At 41.9% G+C, this 19,605-nt stretch overlaps 2 protein-coding genes across 3 annotated transcripts; both read left to right on the top strand.

Moving 5' to 3' along the window:
• Positions 1–1,270: 1,270 nt before the first annotated feature.
• LOC127321973 (uncharacterized) lies at positions 1,271–3,428 on the top strand. Its single transcript, XM_051350924.2, has 5 exons — positions 1,271–1,495; positions 2,108–2,180; positions 2,267–2,315; positions 2,498–2,621; positions 3,029–3,428. Exons 1-5 carry the CDS (start codon positions 1,493–1,495, stop codon positions 3,071–3,073), a joined length of 294 nt encoding a protein of 97 aa, XP_051206884.1. The 5' UTR covers positions 1,271–1,492; the 3' UTR covers positions 3,074–3,428.
• Positions 3,429–4,731: 1,303 nt separating this feature from the next.
• Positions 4,732–19,113, top strand: LOC127321972 (uncharacterized). Of its 2 annotated transcripts, none has more exons than XM_051350920.2 (8): positions 4,732–4,891; positions 4,995–5,194; positions 6,739–6,849; positions 6,929–9,252; positions 10,878–10,950; positions 11,081–11,268; positions 11,468–11,588; positions 18,781–19,113. In XM_051350920.2, the coding sequence occupies exons 1-6, from the start codon at positions 4,789–4,791 to the stop codon at positions 11,228–11,230; spliced, it is 2,961 nt and encodes a 986-aa protein (XP_051206880.1). In that variant the 5' UTR covers positions 4,732–4,788; the 3' UTR covers positions 11,231–11,268; positions 11,468–11,588; positions 18,781–19,113. The 2 variants fall into 2 exon arrangements, with proteins under 2 accessions (XP_051206880.1, XP_051206881.1); XM_051350921.2 differs by lacking the exon at positions 18,781–19,113 and adding an exon at positions 11,764–12,040.
• Positions 19,114–19,605: the final 492 nt, after the last annotated feature.

The raw sequence follows: 19,605 nt of genomic DNA, 5'->3' as shown, positions 1-19,605 counted from the left end.
CTAATGTCAAGTCCCAGCCCAGAACAAACAGCACCGTAATATTCTCTGTCTTAGCTACTTTAGCATTGTTGTATCTAGCCTGATAAGTCTGATCAATCGTTATTAGCGTTGAATACCTTGGTCTTTGCGAAAGCTGATGGATTAACAAGCTACCGAATTCTCATGCAACAAATGAACAAGCTTTGCATATATATTTATACACTTCCATGGCGATGTTGAGCAAATCGGTCAGAAACAAAAAACAATGAGTTCGTCTCATACATGTAGTCATGGCGGCAGCGGCCACGACCAACCAAGTCCATGGACGTCGTTCCCTTCTAGGTCACGACGATGGTGTCCATGAATGTCGTTACCTTTTTAAAAGCATTGGTGTGGCTGCGCTTGGTCTGTACATGTGCTCCGGGTGAAAATCCAAAATCTCTGGATCGCGGTAGCGATCTTGGGTCGTGATATTTATAAAGATGCCGCCTTGGAGTTCACAGAGTGCGGCTCTTCGATGGTTATGTGGCGTCGATATATCCTGATGCTGCTTGTTGGTTTGTGGGCAGCGTTGATTGGTTCCTGGTGGTGGTCGGCCTCTGGTGGCGTTGCATGCGACTGTTGGATTTCTGTCAACAATGTGCGTGTTCGTTGGTTCGCTCTTTGGGTGAGCTCCAGCTCGATATTGTTGCTGTCCATTTCTACTCCTGTTTTGCGTAGTCGCGGAAATCTCAGAAATTTTTCGTACGAGTTTATTCAAATGAAAAAAATCTTGTCGAGAAGGAATATCCAAAATTTTCATACCGTGGATATTTTCAAATCGTGTTATTTTTTTCATCCTTCCCGACAGTTGCCGTCGCCGCTATCGTCATATTGGTTGTCGCCGTCACAGCCACGATTTGAACTTGTGGTTCTCTATTATCCCAACGTGTTCTTTCTTTTCGTCCTTCCCGGCTGGCATATCTGAAATATCGCCGAAAACGGTGTTTTTCGAAATATCTGAAATATCGCTGAAAACCAAAAATTCCATTACCGAAATATCTGAAATATCGCTGGATTTGATATTGCACTTGACGGTGTAGATTGGCTGGCTTTAATTCTGACTAGGAGTAGGCAAATAGCAAACGCACACAGTTATGTTCCGCAGGAGTAGGCAAAAGTTAGCTTCTTGTCAGGCTGATCGTACGAATATCGTACAAGGATTGTCGTACGTATAGCAGGACTCAAAGATGATAATCTTCTCTCCCTTCATTTTCTTTCCTCCAACTAAAAAAGAAGTGACATCACACCATCCACGCAAAGAATCCTCTCTTCCGTCCCTACCAACCTCTGTGTCATCATCACAGTCTCGAACTAGGCCGTACTGCAGCACAGTACCACCAGCTTACCATCTCAACTCAAAGCGGCAGATCCGGCCAGCTCTCCCACGCCATTCTCCTCCCTCTTCCTCTGATTCGAGCTCCGACGCGGATTCCGTCCCAAACTACTCCAGGATCTGTTCTCGAGTATCGACATGGTACTCTTCTTCCTCCCAGCACCCCTCGCGATCTAGGATAACTGAAATAGGCTGCGTCTCTTTCAGCTTTGGCCTTTGGCGTAACCATCCTATGCTAATTGATCCCGTGTCAAGATTGGTGTAGCATAGCCATGGTGGTCAAATACCATTTCACTGTTCTCCTTTTCCCGTTTAGAAATTTAATTATGGCTTGTAGGTTCTATCTGTAATTGAATGTGCTATGTTGCGGCTGGTCAATGTTCGTCAATCGTGCAATTTGGGAGGAAAATTTTCTGAATTTTTTCTCCAATTGGGTTGGAGGAATTCGCTCGGGTAGTTTTCGCTTAAAGTCATTAATGCGCTCTTGTATGATAGAGCTTTCGGTTTTGCTGCGAAGTTGTAGCATAGAAACGACAGATAATATCGCATATTTGCTTTGTTTAGCGCGTTGTAAGTTAAAAGGCAAACTTGTCTCCATGAATGCACACCATAACTATGATGCAATTTGCTTCCCAGATGATTTTTTTTTTTCAAAGGCCTCCAACAGGAGCAAGATTCCATTATCAAAGGATAACAGAACATATTAGTTTCCCAAATGATGGTTATGGATGGTACTGTTTATGGCCTTTGTAGGATAGAGAAGCCAAGAAAGAAGGTTTCAGGAAGTATCTTGAATCCAGTGGTGTGCTCGATACTCTCACCAAAGGTTTGGTGCTATGTTCGTTAAGTATATCTTGGTAAATTTCCGTTTATGTGACCGGCTACTTATGCCTACATCTTATCATCTTGCAGTTCTTGTTGCATTGTATGAGGAGAACGACAAACCATCATCTGCAGTCGAGTGAGAGTTTTGGCATGCTTATTTTCTTGACCCATCTGCCAAACGAATGATTAATGATTATCTTTTGATATTCATGAAACGGAAGCTCGGTTGAGTAGCTCTGAAATTGCTATAAATGACATAAAAATAAATGGTTTTGGGTCAATATTCATGTTAGGACTAAACATGCTGATGTATTACAGGTTTGTTCAGCAGAAATTGGGTGGTCCTTCTATTTCCGACTATGAAAAGCTCAAAGCTGAGAAGCTGGATTTGCAATTGAAGTATAATGAGCTCTTAGAGACTCAAAAGGAAACAAGTAGACAGGTAAACTGTGTTATATGTTTGCAAAATACAAAATATGCAATGCTACTTTGCCCATTTGCATGAAATTCTGAATTTACAATGCATAGTTGGATATTAGTCTTAAAATAGCAAGGTATGTATTTCGTATCCACATAACTAACGTTACAGCTGTTGGCTGCGTGCGGTGCCGCTATAGCATGAACTAGTAGTGCTTTTCCCGAACGTTGTGGTGGGAATATTCAGTATAAGCGACCCTACTTGTTAAGTACCCATTCACGTAATTATATAATATGTGTGCTGCTATATGGAAATAGTTACAGTACCGTTTCCACTCCAAGCAAAGTTTACAGCTAAAGGATGATCATGAACTGCAAGAGATTATTTTGTTTGAAATGGAACCGACAATTAATATAAGTTTCTCTTTGCAGTTGGAGGAACTTAAGAACTTGAAGATCGACGCACCTTGGAATTAACAGAACCAACCGGTGTTGACATAATAGGTGTCACGAAGCAAGTATATATGCCCTCTTTGTTATGTATCATCAAGTTCTATAAAAAAGAAACATTTCTTGGTAATGCGTTTTACTCTCATTAAGTGCATGATCCACTCCACCTGGGACAGGCCAGAAATACCAATACTTCATGGGTGAAGCTGAACTTTGGCACTACTATGATTCATACCGAAAAGCCCATCCACTCCAAAGTGCAAAATTTGGTCTGTTGTAAAGCAATGTTGTTGGTGTGGTTTTGTAACATCAGAAACTTTTATCTCCAGTGTTCTTGTTGATTTGCAAGATAAAAAAGAGGAGATCGGTTCTTGGCTGCCAATTGTTGAAGCTTGACTTCGGTGGTCCTTCTATTTCCGACTATGAAAAGCTCAAAGCTGAGAAGCTGGATTTGCAATTGAAGTATAATGAGCTCTTAGAGACTCAAAAGGAAACAAGTAGACAGGTAAACTGTGTTATATGTTTGCAAAATACAAAATATGCAATGCTACTTTGCCCATTTGCATGAAATTCTGAATTTACAATGCATAGTTGGATATTAGTCTTAAAATAGCAAGGTATGTATTTCGTATCCACATAACTAACGTTACAGCTGTTGGCTGCGTGCGGTGCCGCTATAGCATGAACTAGTAGTGCTTTTCCCGAACGTTGTGGTGGGAATATTCAGTATAAGCGACCCTACTTGTTAAGTACCCATTCACGTAATTATATAATATGTGTGCTGCTATATGGAAATAGTTACAGTACCGTTTCCACTCCAAGCAAAGTTTACAGCTAAAGGATGATCATGAACTGCAAGAGATTATTTTGTTTGAAATGGAACCGACAATTAATATAAGTTTCTCTTTGCAGTTGGAGGAACTTAAGAACTTGAAGATCGACGCACCTTGGAATTAACAGAACCAACCGGTGTTGACATAATAGGTGTCACGAAGCAAGTATATATGCCCTCTTTGTTATGTATCATCAAGTTCTATAAAAAAGAAACATTTCTTGGTAATGCGTTTTACTCTCATTAAGTGCATGATCCACTCCACCTGGGACAGGCCAGAAATACCAATACTTCATGGGTGAAGCTGAACTTTGGCACTACTATGATTCATACCGAAAAGCCCATCCACTCCAAAGTGCAAAATTTGGTCTGTTGTAAAGCAATGTTGTTGGTGTGGTTTTGTAACATCAGAAACTTTTATCTCCAGTGTTCTTGTTGATTTGCAAGATAAAAAAGAGGAGATCGGTTCTTGGCTGCCAATTGTTGAAGCTTGACTTTAAATTTGTTAATATAATTAATTTCTCAAATTAGCAAATTATAAAATGATTTTGGATTCGAAAGATTGAAAGGTAAACTTTTGCTACAAAATTTTGTTGCACATCCTTTTATATGACATAATCCGACATAATTCATTGGCTCAACCCTTTTGAAAAGAATACTACAGTATGTTTTCTCTACCGATGTACTACAAAAATTATGTTGTACTATGTGTCTTCGGTCTTCCGATGCTTACAAAAAATCCTTATGAAATCCCTTCGATCTGAAGAGGCCTTAAAATCTCACGGTGTCGTTTAGTCATGCACTTTGTGAATCCTACGGAGCTACCGTTGGATCTTCGTCCGACAAAGCCCAACCAACCTTCACGAGCACTTTTGCACTATGCTCCCTCAAAACTTCTCCACCGCTCGCAATGCCGCGCCCCTCCGCCTCCGAAACCGCCTCCCGCTTCGCCGCCCACTGGGTCGCCGACGCCCTCGCCGCCGACGATGCCCTCGACTTCTCCTCCCTCATGGGTGCGCCGAGAGACCCCAATTGTGTCCTCCACTCCCCCTCCTCGCCTTCCGCTCGCCGCCTCGTTGATCTCACCTCGTGTCTCCTTTTCTGGTGATTTTGCAGCGCTGTTGGACGCCACGCCGGAGTCCCTCACCGGCGCCCCGGCGTCCGTGTCGGAGCGGGTGGCTCTCCGGTGCCTGCAGGAGCTCTCTGCTGCCGCCTCCACCGGGGATGGGCCCACGGCGTCGCGGGCGCCGGCGGGGGTGCTTAGGGTTGACATCACTCGCTCTTGCGAGGACTTGCTGCTTCAGATCATTGGGAAGGTAATGACTGCCCTATGACGTTGTTCGTGCTTCCGATCTCCCTTTCGTTAAATATTATTTTATTCTCCGAGGAAAAATATATTATTGACCTCATTGAGTAACAATGGCTCATGTGGATAAGTTGATTCCATCATCTTGGGAGCGCTTTAAGGAACACGACATAGTCACTGTAAGACTTTTGTTACATATGCCGGTTACAAAATTAGGATTGTGCTAGTCTAGAGTTGGTCATTGATAGAGAAACCTAGTATGTCACTATCACGATGGGTTGAAACAAAGGAAATTTAAACGAATTGGAGTAAGTTTATACTCCCTCCATTCCTGAAAATAAGACATTTTGGGACTTCTTATGTTTAGAAACAGAGGTAGTAGCATTTAGTTCCTGATAGAGGTTGGGATTTGGAAAAAAAAAAAGGGCTTAAAGATTCCCTTTTATATAAATATAAATCTTATACTCCCTCCACCCGTTTTAGCTTGCGAAAACAGCTTATATTGTGGAATGGAGGGATTAGTATCTACTGCCGATTCAAGAATGACCATGGGTAAGATAATTCAATCTGAAATATTTATGTTTAAATATTCCTTAGTGATGGCACATATTATGTCCGTTTGCGATTTTGATGCTTCCACTGACCGAGATCAAACATTCCATCTAAAAGTTGGTGATGACTGACAGGCTCCATTGTACAATATCTGATCCCATACCAATCATCCATTGACTGGTTCTTAGATGTTTATTTCTGTATTTGTGTAAGAACTTGTAAAGTATTTCACCTAAAAAAAGAACTTGTAAAGTATTTTTCAACTCCACTATATTACTGTATCTACGTGAGTAGTGGTAGTTCCTTGTGTAAATAGCAAGAGAAAATATGTTGCATATTGTCAGGCTAGACCCTGTTATTAACCGAGCCCATGTATTTTAGGGACGTGGCACATGATATTTCTCCTACCAACTTTCTCATGATATGCCTTGTCCTTCGGTCGGTAGGTTAGCACTGACGATTAGAGTAAGGTTGTGGCAATCATGCTATTTTTGTGATTTTTCTGCTGCATATGGGATCATAAACTGTTAAAAGATTGCTGGAGCTTCTTACAGATGGACTTGTTTCAGTGCTCTAATTTATCAGAAAGCCAGGGATCCCAGCTTTTTTTTTGTTATCCATTGCATAAGAAGTAAGCATTATGTGTTAAAGGGGGGAGTTCCCTCCCTTAGCTGTATGTTGTTTTGGTAGAAATGTGGCACCTGCGGAGGCTACGCCTCGGATACAGGTAGGCCAGCTCACAGGCACACACTCTAGCCAACCGGGCACTGTTCAGTTCTCACTCAATGCACATCTATTGTAGAGTTAATAATTATGTGCAGAGTGTAGTGCTTTATTTGTTATTAACTATTAGTTGACTTATCGCATAATAGAAACAATCTTCATGTGCATTTAGTTTTGGTTGCATTAGAAACTGAGATATGCTGTAATCTGGTTATCACCCAGACATTTCCAGTTTCCAGATGATTTTAGAATTTTGTTACATTAGTATTACATTTTCAGGTCGGAACCTCGGGAAATTTGAGGAAGGATATGCTTCCAGATTTTAGTCAAGATATCCAGAACATTATATGTATCAAGAAGCCTAGATTACCAGAAACATGTTTTGAGTTGGTATGTTAAACAGCTTATTTCAAAATCATACATAGAAAAAGATTTCTGTGACAAATTACGCTGTATGTTTTATGTTTAGCTCAGAGAAGTGGACCCAGAAATTGCTTGCACGGCCTTACCTTCCCCATTGGAGCAGAATGGTGACAACACACATGATCGTTTAAATATAGAGGAGCCTCGATTGCCTACAGATAATGCTATACATCTGGTAGAAGACTTGACAAATTTAGCCGATCAGACATACAAAGAAAATATCATGAAGGAATTAAGTGAACCAACTTCTGATCTTCAGCAACCATGTATATCAGACACCATAATTCCACGGGTGGATAGCAACAAAACTCATCCGAGTTCTCCACAAAATGACCGTGGTGAGAAAGCAAACCAAGATCTTGAGTATGAAGGTACAAGCATTCAGCCAGTGGAAAAGGATTCAGTTCATGAGAAACTGGCTCCGCGCGCTGGCAGCGTTTTACCTTCTGTAAGTTGCAATGATGCTATTCAAGGAGATAAATCAGAAACCAACCATCTGTTAGGGAAAAGTAAAGAACATGCAGCGTTATATGAACAGCCGAATGATGGTAACTGTCACCTGAAAGTCTGTTGTGGCGACAAAGTTAATCAATCTATATGTAGTGTAACCTTGCATAATAGAATTTCAGAGGGCAATTATTTATCCGAGCAGAATAATGCGAAGAGAACCACTGATGTTCAGAAACTCAGTTGCAGTATACCTGCCCCAATCCCTCCTCGGGATGGGGATGGAAGAAGAGCAAAACAAATATCAAACAAGGAAACTCTTGCAAACACTCTGGTGGAAACATCACACGCCCACTCCTCAGATGATAGTTTAAGTGGTTCTGCTGACGAAATGTCATTCTGTATCAAGGATCAAGGCACAAATAGCTCGCCCTTGGGCTGTTCAGAAAAAGATTTGTGCATTAAATGCGGCAAATATGGTCAGTTGCTGAAATGTAGCAGCTGCTTGTTAGCCGCTCACAAGAGTTGTTTTGGTCCAGCGGTGACTTTTGTAGACTCTGGCAAGTTTTGTTGCCCAGTATGCTTCTATACTAAAGCTACTGAAGCATATCAAGAAGCAAAGAAAACATATTGTGAAGCTAGGAAGAACCTTGCTGCTTTCCTTGGCTCACAGCAATTGATCAATCAACACGACGAACAACTGCCTGAAGTGCTGCCAAGAGCTTCCCCCAGCAAGGGTCATTTGAATGGGTGCAATTTTTTGGTGAAACGGAAAAATAGCCAGCAAATTGATATGCATAGGCTTGCTTATTCAGATGAAAAGGCTGATCAGCACAGAAAGAAACAGAAAACAAATGCTACAGTTGATGCTTGTCATGAGAAAGCAGTCACTGGAAAGGCTCCTTCTGCTGCACAGAAAGAGCAAGAAGTGAAAATCACAGAAACTCGTGAAGAATCTGGCAACGAGAATTCATGTGATGGAATGAGAATTACATCTCATGAAAAATGCGGCCCTTCTGCTACAAATCAGGAATGTATGGCTGACAAAGAGGATAGTCTTAAAATTTGTAACCAAGGTGATGGTGAAACAGAAGCTATATCTTCAAAAATTGATATGCATAGGCTTGCTTGTTCAGATGAAAAGGCTGATCAGCACAGAAAGAAACAGAAAACAAATGCTACAGTTGATGCTTGTCATGAGAAAGCAGTCACTGGAAAGGCTCCTTCTGATGCACATAAAGAGCAAGAAGTGGAAATCACAGCAACTCGTGAAGAATCTGGCAACGAGAGTTCATGTGACGGAATGAGAAGTACATCTCATGAAAAATGCGGCCCTTCTGCTACAAATCAGGAACGTAAGGCTGACAAAGAGGATAGTCTTAAAAATTGTAACCAAGGTGATGGTGAAACAGAAGCTATATCTTCAAAAATTGATATGCATAGGCTTGCTTGTTCAGATGAAAAGGCTGATCAGCGCAGAAAGAAACAGAAAACAAATGCTACAGTTGATGGTTGTCATGAGAAAGCAGTCACTGGAAAGGCTCCTTCTGATGCACAGAAAGAGGAAGAAGTGGAAATCACAGAAACTCGTGAAGAATCTGGCAACAAGAATTCATGTGACGGAATGAGAATTACATCTCATGAAAAATGCGGCCCTTCTGCTACAAATCAGGTTCGTAAGGCTGACAAAGAGGATAGTCTTAAAAATTGTAACCAAGGTGATGGTGAAACAGAAGCTATATCTTCAAATGACTCTGGCCAGCGATCATTACTCCCTTTGCGTAACAGCAGACACCGCGAAGCAAGATTGCAAGAAAGGGAGACACCAGTATCATGTAATTCAGGAAAAGCTACTGTGCAGCAGGGTCAACACATGCCTTCACCATCAAGAAAAAGAAAATATGCATATCCAATCAACCATCGGTAAGTGCGAGAATGGTGCTTCTTCCTTGTTCTTTGTTTGTACTTAATACTATGTATATATAAATAAGCATGTCTACAGTCCAAGAATCTTAGTTCAATTTTTTTTATTTTTTCGGAGTTGGGGGGGGGGGGGGGGGGGGGTAAAAACTTCAATTGTTCTCAAACTGTTTCCATTATTCCATATTATTAGTCACATACTACCTCCGTTTCAAGGAATAAGGCGCACGCGCATCCCAAGACGAACTTTGACCATAAAAATTGAGCAACAAAATCTTGATTATATTATATGTAATTAGTATCGTTGGATTCGTATTGAAAAACACTTTTTAATGATATTAATTTCATATAAATAATCTTTATCTATTTGAAACAATTCTTGGTCAAACAAAAAGCTCGTAAAACGAGGACGCCTTATTCCTTGAAACGGAGGTAGTACCATGGATAGTGTGTCTAGTTTTTAGATGATTTGAACGAAAAATTGTCTAATATCTTTCAGGAAAGCAATCTTCATTTTTCATGGATGGTTTCAAATTCACTTGGAGTTTTTTCAAACCTGTGATTACTTCTAATAAAAGTTACGTTCAGGACCTTGGAGTTAACTTATACTTCCTCCATCCCAAAATGTAAGGCGTGTAAGCCCTCCTAAATTTTCCCAAAAAGCAAGGCGTGTAAGCAATTTTATCTTGTTTCTTCCCTTTTTGCCCTCCATGCATGCAGCGGTGTACCCCCATCTCAGGTCCGTGGAATCTGTTTTTTTGCCAGCTGCACATGGTTGGTTTCCTAAACAAAAGAGATGCTAACAGGTTTATTCCCACATCCTGTCAATCTACTCCTATACAGCATGTCTGCTCATCTCATCATTCAAACATGCACACATCTCATCTCTATGGTGAGCGAGAAAGGGCCATCTGACTGGCTCGCGCGACAAAACAACGATGAGCTCATGGATTACACCAGCAATGACGACATTGATCTCTCGCCGGAGGTCTGCGGCGTCGCTCTCTCGCCGGAGGTCCGCGGCGTCGCTCTCTCGCCGGAGCTACACAGAGGCTGGTGGGAGGGAATCAGCTCCAATCCCTAATCGATTGGAGATGGCCCTGGCGAGAAGAGCATGCAATCCCGATAGTTACGCTGTCATTATGGCCTAGCTGTACCAGCCTCATTTGGCAATCACATAAGCCAGGGGCAAAAAGGTGCAAAAGAGCCTGCGCTAATTTTTTTGCACAATTTCTTACACGCCTTACATATTGGGATGGAGGGAGTACTTAAGTGCATGAGGTGCTCGCACTATGTCATGAACCAAGTTTATTAGCTAGAACAACTTCATATTGGATGATCCACTTAGTTCTGAACACTGAGCAGGGCCGGCTCTGGCCCAGGGCAAGAAGTGCGACGGCCCGGGGCCCAACCAAAACGGGGGCCCATTATTTATGTCACAGTGCATATAGGAAAAGGTAGATGAAAAAAAAATTAAGCCCATCTAGCATGCACGCAGCTTAAATTGGGTCCATTTATAGAATTTGCCCTAGGGCCCTCCAAATCCTAAAGCCGGCCCTGACACTGAGCACTAACTTATTTTAAATGCACCGTCTTATAATGTCTAGAACTGACTATCTATTTTGCAGTTCCGATATGGTCGCACCAACTGGAAGGCGCTCGAAGCTCTCTTGGACGGATGAAGAAGTAGCAGCTTTGAGGGTAAGCATACTTCGATTGTAATTTTCATTAGCTGCACCATTTTCCAAGCAGGGAACTCCCTTGTTGATTTCATGTCTATAATTTTGTCCTCCTTAACCTATATAGTTACACTATTAATTTTTTGATCCAGGAAGCAATGGAGAAATTTAACCCACGAGACAACAGGCCAGTTCCATGGGTTCAAATACTAGAATACGGTAGGGATGTGTTTCACCGTGCACGCCTCCCATGTGACTTGAGGGTCAAGTGGAGGAATATGATGAAGAAAACAGGTTCCTGACACTGGCAAGATTATGTCTTCTGTAGCCATATTCTCATGTTAGTCCTTCACTCTTTGGAGCTCATCCATTTATCTCCTCTATTCTATCAATTACGATATATTTTTTCTCAATTGTTGATTGTAGGTTGTTTGGCAGTGGCTCCTCCCAGTTCTTTTCGGAGACATGTCTGTCATTGTGATAGTTATTCACACTTGTTACTGTTTTGTGCACGGACTAAACATGTTTATATCTCCCAGGATTTCTCGGAGTTGGGTGGTCCTGCAGTTTCGAACTATGAAAAGCTCAAAGATGAAGGGTTGGATTTCCAGTCGAAGTTCAATGAACTTTTAGAAGCCTGCGAGTAAAACATGCAGATAGGTAAACCATGTCAGCAAAAATATGCTATAGCAAATCCTTGTCTTTGGTATTGAGAGCTTCTTTAACTTATTATTAAAAGTTGTGCCTTGAGTAGAATAGTAACCCTAGCCGCCTCTCTCCTCAACCCTTCCCTAACCTAAGGCACCTCCCTCCCAACTTCCTCCCCCACCAACAGAGGATGCTGTGGCGGACAATGGAGGTGCAGTCTCGTGCTGTTTTGTGGTCGTGGGGGCCTATCTGATGGCGATGAGGCATGGAAGCCGGGGTACTGACCCCCGTTGGTGGTTGTGGGGGCACCGCGGCTGTGAGGGCGGCGCGGTGGCTTCTTGTGAGCGTTTAGCTGGTTCTGGCACACTCAACAGCATGACGCTGGAATGCTTTCGCAAGGTTCCTCGCCAATCCAGATCACAACCGGTGGTCGATTTGTTCACATTTGAAGTAGTCATTAACCCAACTAGCAAAGTACGGCGCGGCGGCACGCCGCGCTAGTAATGTGGCTTAGAGATGGAGAACAATGCTAGTTCTATAAATTTGATCCTGCATCTGTAGGCAGGTACACTATATTATCTAGTTAAAATTTCTTTTGAATAAATTAGGGCTAGTAAGGAACATAAAAGGGAAAGATCATGCCTTCTAGCGTCCGATCTTAAATATGTTTCGTCTAGGTAAGATCTTTTCTACCTTTGGTGGTTCCTTCGCTAGATACAAGAGAATAGTGCCTACCATCTGGAGCTAAGTTCTTTTTTTAAACATGGGAGCTAATTTAAATATGTGTGCACACTGGAAAATACTTAAGCAATTTAACGCCTGCAATTTAAAACCAAAGAGGCACTGCAATATTACTTATGGATTGTCCCCGTGAAGAAAAGGATACACACCAAAGGGATTAGAATGAGGATTTCACTCAGCACAATCGACAATGTGATAAATAATGTAGCCGTGAAAATTGCTCTCTATGCATGAACATTTAAACAGAGCATCAATAAATACAATCCATCCAACTCCTAAGAAAGCATACTGCACCAAGTGATAGAATTGGAAAAACATCTAGTAATTCCTAAGTAAATATAACTAAAAAAACAGATATAACTCATCTAGAAATTCATGGAGAATTTATTCATAACTGCATGACTTTATCCATAAAATGGATACGCCACACATCACACCTTATTAGAACTGTAGCAAAGTTAGAATCATTTCATGCTAAACCACTATAAAAGAATGCCAAGCACCAGCTTGTCAAGCTCAACAGGTAGGTCATCTACCAATATAGCTGGTTTCAGTCTCCAGCTGTCTGAGTTCATAAGCTTTACAGGTAGCTCCTCGCCTCATCTCTAGTAGTAAGAAACTGACCATGGCAAGCTACTTTCGTCCTTCTAGTATTGGATCATATTGCCAGGGCCCGACCAGCAACATGAAACTTTCCATTGAAACGATACCATAATCAATTCGAAGGGCGTGCGCTACAACCGACTGCGCGTCATTTGGAAGACCTATGGAAAACAATTGAAGCAATTGAGAGGTCGGCAGAAGTAAGATGAAATAGTAAAATTAGAAAATCAGGAAAAAATGGCCACTTGACTGAATTGAGAAAACGATGGTCAAATGCATATCCATGTACATGTGATGTTGTGTACTTGTGCACTTATTGCTGAAACAGCAAACTATTTCTAAGGAGAGCATGGGAAAATAAATGCAGATTAATCTATATTACTGCTACTTTATCAATGTGCTCATCAGGAATTACATGTGTATATGACTATGTAGTACTGTAGTTAGCGAGAAAAGAGTAAAAAAATGGATGAACTCTATTGGCATACAATCCCAATACAATAGCTAGCTATTTTAGCTAATTATTTGCCTAAGTTTTTTTTTAAAAGCTTGAGACCAATCACCATAGGTCTTTCAACAAATATAGAAACATCAATTAATGAACTCATGATAGAACGGTCTATAAAAGAAAATAACATGGGCTCAGATTTGGCAAAATAACATGAACTTACGATTGAAGTCATGTGTAACCTCCTATAAAATATTACAGTATAACTTTTGAGATAGTATAAAAGGAGCCACAGAAGAACAAATATTTTCAAGTGAAGATGTCAGTCACAGGTGTTATTCAGTTGGTTGCTCTATTTTACATGTTTCTATAGGCTTGCAAGTAATGTTGTAGTGTCCTACACATGGAGTGAAGCCAACAACCCCAGCTTTGTTTCAGTCACAGGTGTTGTTTCATATACACATGGAGTGAAGCCAACAACCCCAACTTTGTTTCAGTCACATGTGTTGTTTCAGTTGCGGTCACAGGTGTTGTTTCAGTTGTGCATCTATCCTTGTAACTCTTATCTTCTTTTGCGCATCTATCCTATTGAGATGTCAGTCACAGGTGTTGTTTCAGTTGGTTGCTCTATTTTACATGTGCTATAGGCTTGCCAGAATTTTAATTAGCTTAGTCAACACATGGAGAGAAGCCAACGACTGATACAATTTTCTAGCTCTTCCCAACAATCAAATTTTAAAAATAAATATAACTGCCAGTGAGTGGGAAAATAAGAATTTTCTGAGCGGAGCTTAACAAGAAAAAGAAGTAATCTTATCCGAAAGATACAAATACTTCTTAGCATGCCTTCTTCCCATGCTGGTTTGACTAATAACTATGCTAACGCAGTGTCAATGCAATAGTGTTCCATTATTCATCTCTCTGCAGCTAATGAAACAGAATATAACAATCCAGCGATGATGCCAGAGCTTGAGCAAAGATAAATCATACTGCTCTTTTCTAATATTTATTTATGGAAAGATCCAGAGTCCGAAATTACTCACTTACAAAGGAATCTGCGATGATTGATTTTCATACATGGCATTCATGTCCGTGAGGAAGGGATCATTCTAAACTCCTCCTAAAACCTGCACAACGCACACTCTGGTTCAGGATCAACAATGTGCTTGTATGGTACAAAAAATACGTCCATGTTTTCCTTCTATTTTAAAATTTTGGAATTAATTGTAAGTATGGTATCCAATTACAGAACGACTGAGTTATATCCATCAATAGCATAGACATAATTATGCACAATAGGGAAACCATCTAATACAAAGTTACTGATAACATTTGAATGTTGCTGGAACTGATAACAGTAGTAGAGTTCTTTCGTGCATCAACTGAAAGGTGGAAACTCATTCTTGTATACTGAATTATGGCAAGCATTGAACTTGTAATGAACATCCAAATAAGTAAAACTATCCGTTCTCGAATGAAACTTTTCCTCTACCTTGATATTGTAAGGGAACCAATTATTATCTCTCTATTCTACACCTAATGTTGCATCAATAGGCCATCCAAATAGTACGACAAGAACACTAATGTTGTAGTACCACTTTGAGTGACTATAGATCACCGAATAATTTATTTAGTTTTGCTGGGCCATTCAAACAGAAATAACATAAAGATGGGGCACATCCTAATTTTGCAGTACCTAAAGATATCAATCTTGATAGAGGGACTAATCAGAGTATTTGGAGGAGATTAGTGTCAGAGTTTTGGAGAGCCTTTATACTGGCGACTCTTGAAGGTGAATTTCATGACACTCCAAATCAGTAATGTATCAGCTGAATGCTCTTAACCTCTCGCTCCCACTCTCCACATTTTGTTGCGAAATCAACTCCCTAGGTCCCTATATTCCAAAAATCCCAAGTTCATGTATTGACTGGACAAAAAAATAAACAAATCAGCAACTTGAAACCTCAAACTTGTGACTTGCGACCCCAACCCGTAGAACTTGCTGGTGTTTTGTTGAAAACATAGCTTACATAAAGTTGAAGGTCCTCGTATGCCTGCAAGAGATCACACGGAATTCTTGAAGAGAGATGCTTGAACTGCTGCACGACATGTTCGCAGGGCGCGCTCACTTATCTCACCTCGACCTGAGCCTGCTGCAGCATACATAGTAGATATGCTAACTGACGGGAAAGAAATATATATCACTGTAAGGAAGAAGCATCACAATCAGCACACACCACAAATTTTATATCACTCAAAACTTAGCACCATCACGGCTAGTCCATTTTGCGATGTAAAAGCTTCAGACACTCATGTGTTTATATATAAATGCTTCTTCCTAGGAACTATATGCTACTGCAATTGTATGAAATAAATAAGATACAATCAGCATATGTAGTTAAATTAATGTGCAAAACTTCAAAAACATGGAAAGCTCAAGACAAAACGATTAACATATTGCAGCCAAACTATATGTAATGTTAACTGAACTTTATAATTAAGCTGATTGCTTCCCTGATGCATCAAACCTGTACCTGACGTATGTACATGTACATCAGAGCATATTCAAATTTATGCATACATGTTCTATCAACTAAAACAGTACCACCATGCATCCAAATTTATTACATGCCTCAACAACCATGCGTAGGAAGATGACAACGGACTGCATACATGTGTAAGATTATCAGAGTTAACAATGTAGATAGTGTCATATGGAAATGCAAGCCTCGGTATTGTACCTGCTGCCACAATAGCATGAAGAAGAATGAACCGATGAAGGCATTGAGAAAAGAAGAATGTATGCCAACCATTACAAACAAACATGTGTGCAGCCTAAGGAGAGACCCCCCAGTTTCAGTTGTCTTAAAAAGAGAAGATCATATCTCCAGACCATGGTGTAGCAAGATGAAACTGCACTGTAAATTAATAGTTGGGCTGTAGTGTAGTCAAAAACATAGTAGAGACAAAAACTAAAGGTGGATGCAATAAACAAATGCCTAATTAGCGTATTCCTAAGTTCTTAGCAAAACACCATGCTCTGGATGGCCTGGAGAATACACCTATTGTGTGAAACATGAGTGACAACATGTGGGGACAAATCAAAACTGAACTGAAGAAAAATAACAGTTAGGCGTATTATTGATTATTCCTTTACATGAAGGTCACTCAGAAAGACAATACTCCAACCGAAAGAATCAATATCTTTCTCAATTCACATATAGAGAAATATACTTACTGAATTGGTGATAGGATGAAAAATACGCATTGTCTAGTAAAGATATAGGAATAGTGGCAGTGTGGTCAATTACGTAATACAGATAATTATGCAGCATAAGAGCTGTACTGGTTTCGAGGAATGTGTTTGGATCTATTTACCCTTTGCTCGGAAAAAGCAACATGAGTTATTAGCAAAGCTGAACAAACGTATTGTGGATCTATTTACCCTTTCATCAGAATAGGCATATGAACTATTGGCCAAGCAAAAACTCAGAAACAAAAGGTGGATGAAGAACACGTACGTTGTGTCAGCTCCTTGGGTGGAATCGATTGGGTGTAGCAATCGGGCAGAACTGCTTTTGTAGCCAGCGATCAGTTGCCTGAAGTACTTACCTGTAGTAACCTCCGTCGCTCCATCTACTGCCATGTCTGACGGCGTCGGGCGGGTAGCAGATGGGCAGTTCCACGCGACAGCGTGCTCCTAGAACTGGAGCAGGCCGACGACGTGCTGGTCGTCGAGTGCCCAAACGGCAAACCAGTCCGGCAGGGACGGGGCCATCATCCAAGTGAGGAGCTACACTGAGGAAAGCGGAGCCGGACATCTTAATCGCCTCCCTGACGGGCCACCAAGCCTAGGAAGGCCCGACCGGCCAGAGCTAACGGCCACGAAGGAGATCGTGGCAGCCCTCGACAGTTCGCCCTATTTGCCCACCGCAGCTCCCACTGTATCCCAGTGGCATGGCATGGCCCAAAGAATAGCCGCTAACGGAGCACCACACGAGGACCGCCGCCACCGGGAGTCCCTCTGGCCATGCGGCTCTGCGCCTGTCCGGCCGCTAGATTCCTCCGCAATCCACCTTGCCGACAGCCTCGTAGGTGCCGGTGGCGGCGTGGCGGACCCGAGGAAACACAGTGCCTCCGATCTGGAGCAGTCGCCAGTGTTGGTGGCCGCCACGCACCCACACCGCGAACCAGGCAGCCGGGCCGAAGGCCACCATCCAAGATGGGAGCTACGGCGACGTAGGGTGGGGGGCGACGCGAGGGGCTCGATGATGACCACGACGTCCGAGGACAGGCAAGGCCGCCGGCCAAGCCATGGAAAGGGCTCATGCTGGGAAGAATTTGGGGCAGGGGAAGATGGGTGAAAGCGAGGTTGATGGAAAGAGGAGGAAGGAGGACGTGTGACTCGACCGGAATCCTTCACAGAGACGTGCCTAGAAGAGCAAAAGACAGGTCAAAGCGGTGCCTCGGGACCAAATCCATCTGCAAGAATTGACGAATGCCAGACAAAACGTGAAGCTGGTTCGCTGGCCCACCTCAAACGGCAAAAGCTACAGAACTAATGTACCAACACATCGCAACATCAAAAGAAAAAGAGAAGAGAACGGTCAAAAATTCTATGGGAGCACCGACACCGTACATGAAAGAAACGCTGCAGGGATTAAATCACCAAGTAGCACATGTGTCACCACCACATTAATTCGGAAGTAGGCCTCAAAATTACCCCAAAAATCGAAGTGGTTCACGTATAGTATAGTAATATTAGTTTGAATGGTATGGCCTTCATTGACTGGGTCTAGCGTTATTTTTATTTTTTGCGAGGCGACAATCTCTGTCTGGTATTGGTCGGATCTGGGAAGCATAACCCTCACGCCTCTTTCCTGAAGGAGTTGTCTTGGAGTTTCAGAGGTGAACTCAAGGGTGATTGGGTGAAAACCTATGTTTGCTTCTTTAGGCCTTCACTTGCTGGCTCCAACATCATTGAACGAGTGGTGCATCCTTCTCGTGTAGGCGTTATCTTGGTGCCCACAGTGCTGCCTAGGATCTTCGTTGTTTGTGGGTCTGTTTGATTGTGAGTATTACAGCTTGTCACAGTGGGCTCAGCCACCAGCCAAAACAAAATGTTTGTAATACCAGTGCATAAATATCACTATTTCAGCCCATAAGTGATACAAAACTTTGAACTGCCCTCCTCTTTTATGCCGTATACTAATTTGGCCCCTTATAGGATCAAGCTTAAGCTTTGCCACTAAGCCGACGTGTGGCATATTCCTGGCTTCCTACCCTTTTTATGCCATGTCTTGAGCATGGTTTGAATAAAATCTTGGTTGTGTGTGAAATAGTTTTTCCCAACTTATAAATTCCCAGTCATCTTCGCTGATGTGTGTACCTCGTTTGATTGTTCTGTTCAAGCCTGATGACATCTTCGTGTAACCGAGGACGTTTTGATTTGAACGTCACTTTCTCCGTGGAGCTTGGGGAACTAGAGAGAATTTGGAGCGCGGTGCAGCTTCAGTGGGAAAGTGTGGTGATAGTTACTAGTGTACATGGTGTAACTAAGCAGTAGCCTTTATAATACTATGAAACGGAACATTTCTTGTGCTATATGCTTCACTCAGCAATGTATAGGGCTTGCTAATATATTGCCCGCGGTGAAACACGTCGGAAGCTGTGAAAATATCTTTGATGTTTCAGATCTGATGTTTTCCCAAACGGAGCTTTTAACGTTGTAGTCCGTTTTGCGTACTTGTGTTTTGCGTACTTGTTGCTTTACTCTAAGTATGCGTGCATCTTCCGATGCTCATGTACTTGAAGGTGGTTTTTTTTTACAATGTGGTGAATAGATGTCAAGCCTTCACCATTAATGTTTGTATTGGTATCAAAAGAACGTGTCAATACAACAAGGGGTACAAGGATTTCTTCGGTGCCATGCCAATGCTAACCGAGACATTTTCGCCCTTCGAAAAACTACAAGAGCCTCCTCTTTGATTAGCAGAAAATCAGCCGAGAGCTGACCTAGAGCGCGGCGTGCAGACGAGTTCCACCATGATGTACGTGAGGGTGAGGAGCTCCAAGAGTGCGCGCACGGCACAAGGACCTCTCACCATCCAAAAATTATTTCGAACGCCAAGTTTGGATGTAGACCATTAAGTTTTTAGAAAACACATTTTGATGTAACCATTTTCCCAAATAAAATCAATACACACGTTTCAGGCGTGCACACTAAATACCTTTTCG

This window comes from Lolium perenne, chromosome 2 (genome assembly GCF_019359855.2).
Source record: "Lolium perenne isolate Kyuss_39 chromosome 2, Kyuss_2.0, whole genome shotgun sequence".
Classification (NCBI taxonomy): Eukaryota; Viridiplantae; Streptophyta; class Magnoliopsida; order Poales; family Poaceae; genus Lolium; species Lolium perenne.
The sequence above is the reverse complement of the archived record's forward strand: the minus strand, read 5'-3'. Positions and strand labels throughout refer to the sequence as shown.

What these genes read in the sequence shown, in the direction of transcription:
- LOC127321973 (XM_051350924.2), top strand. An exon ending in GCTCGATACTCTCACCAAAG is followed by an intron (nt 2,181 to 2,266) that starts GTTTGGTGCTAT and finishes ATCATCTTGCAG; the next exon opens with TTCTTGTTGCATTGTATGAG. An exon ending in AAAAGGAAACAAGTAGACAG is followed by an intron (nt 2,622 to 3,028) that starts GTAAACTGTGTT and finishes TTCTCTTTGCAG; the next exon opens with TTGGAGGAACTTAAGAACTT.
- LOC127321972 (XM_051350920.2), top strand. Translation starts at nt 4,789, where the DNA reads ATGCCGCGCCCCTCCGCCTCCGAAACCGCCTCCCGCTTCGCCGCCCAC. An exon ending in CGACTTCTCCTCCCTCATGG is followed by an intron (nt 4,892 to 4,994) that starts GTGCGCCGAGAG and finishes GTGATTTTGCAG; the next exon opens with CGCTGTTGGACGCCACGCCG. An exon ending in AAGAAGTAGCAGCTTTGAGG is followed by an intron (nt 10,951 to 11,080) that starts GTAAGCATACTT and finishes TTTTTGATCCAG; the next exon opens with GAAGCAATGGAGAAATTTAA.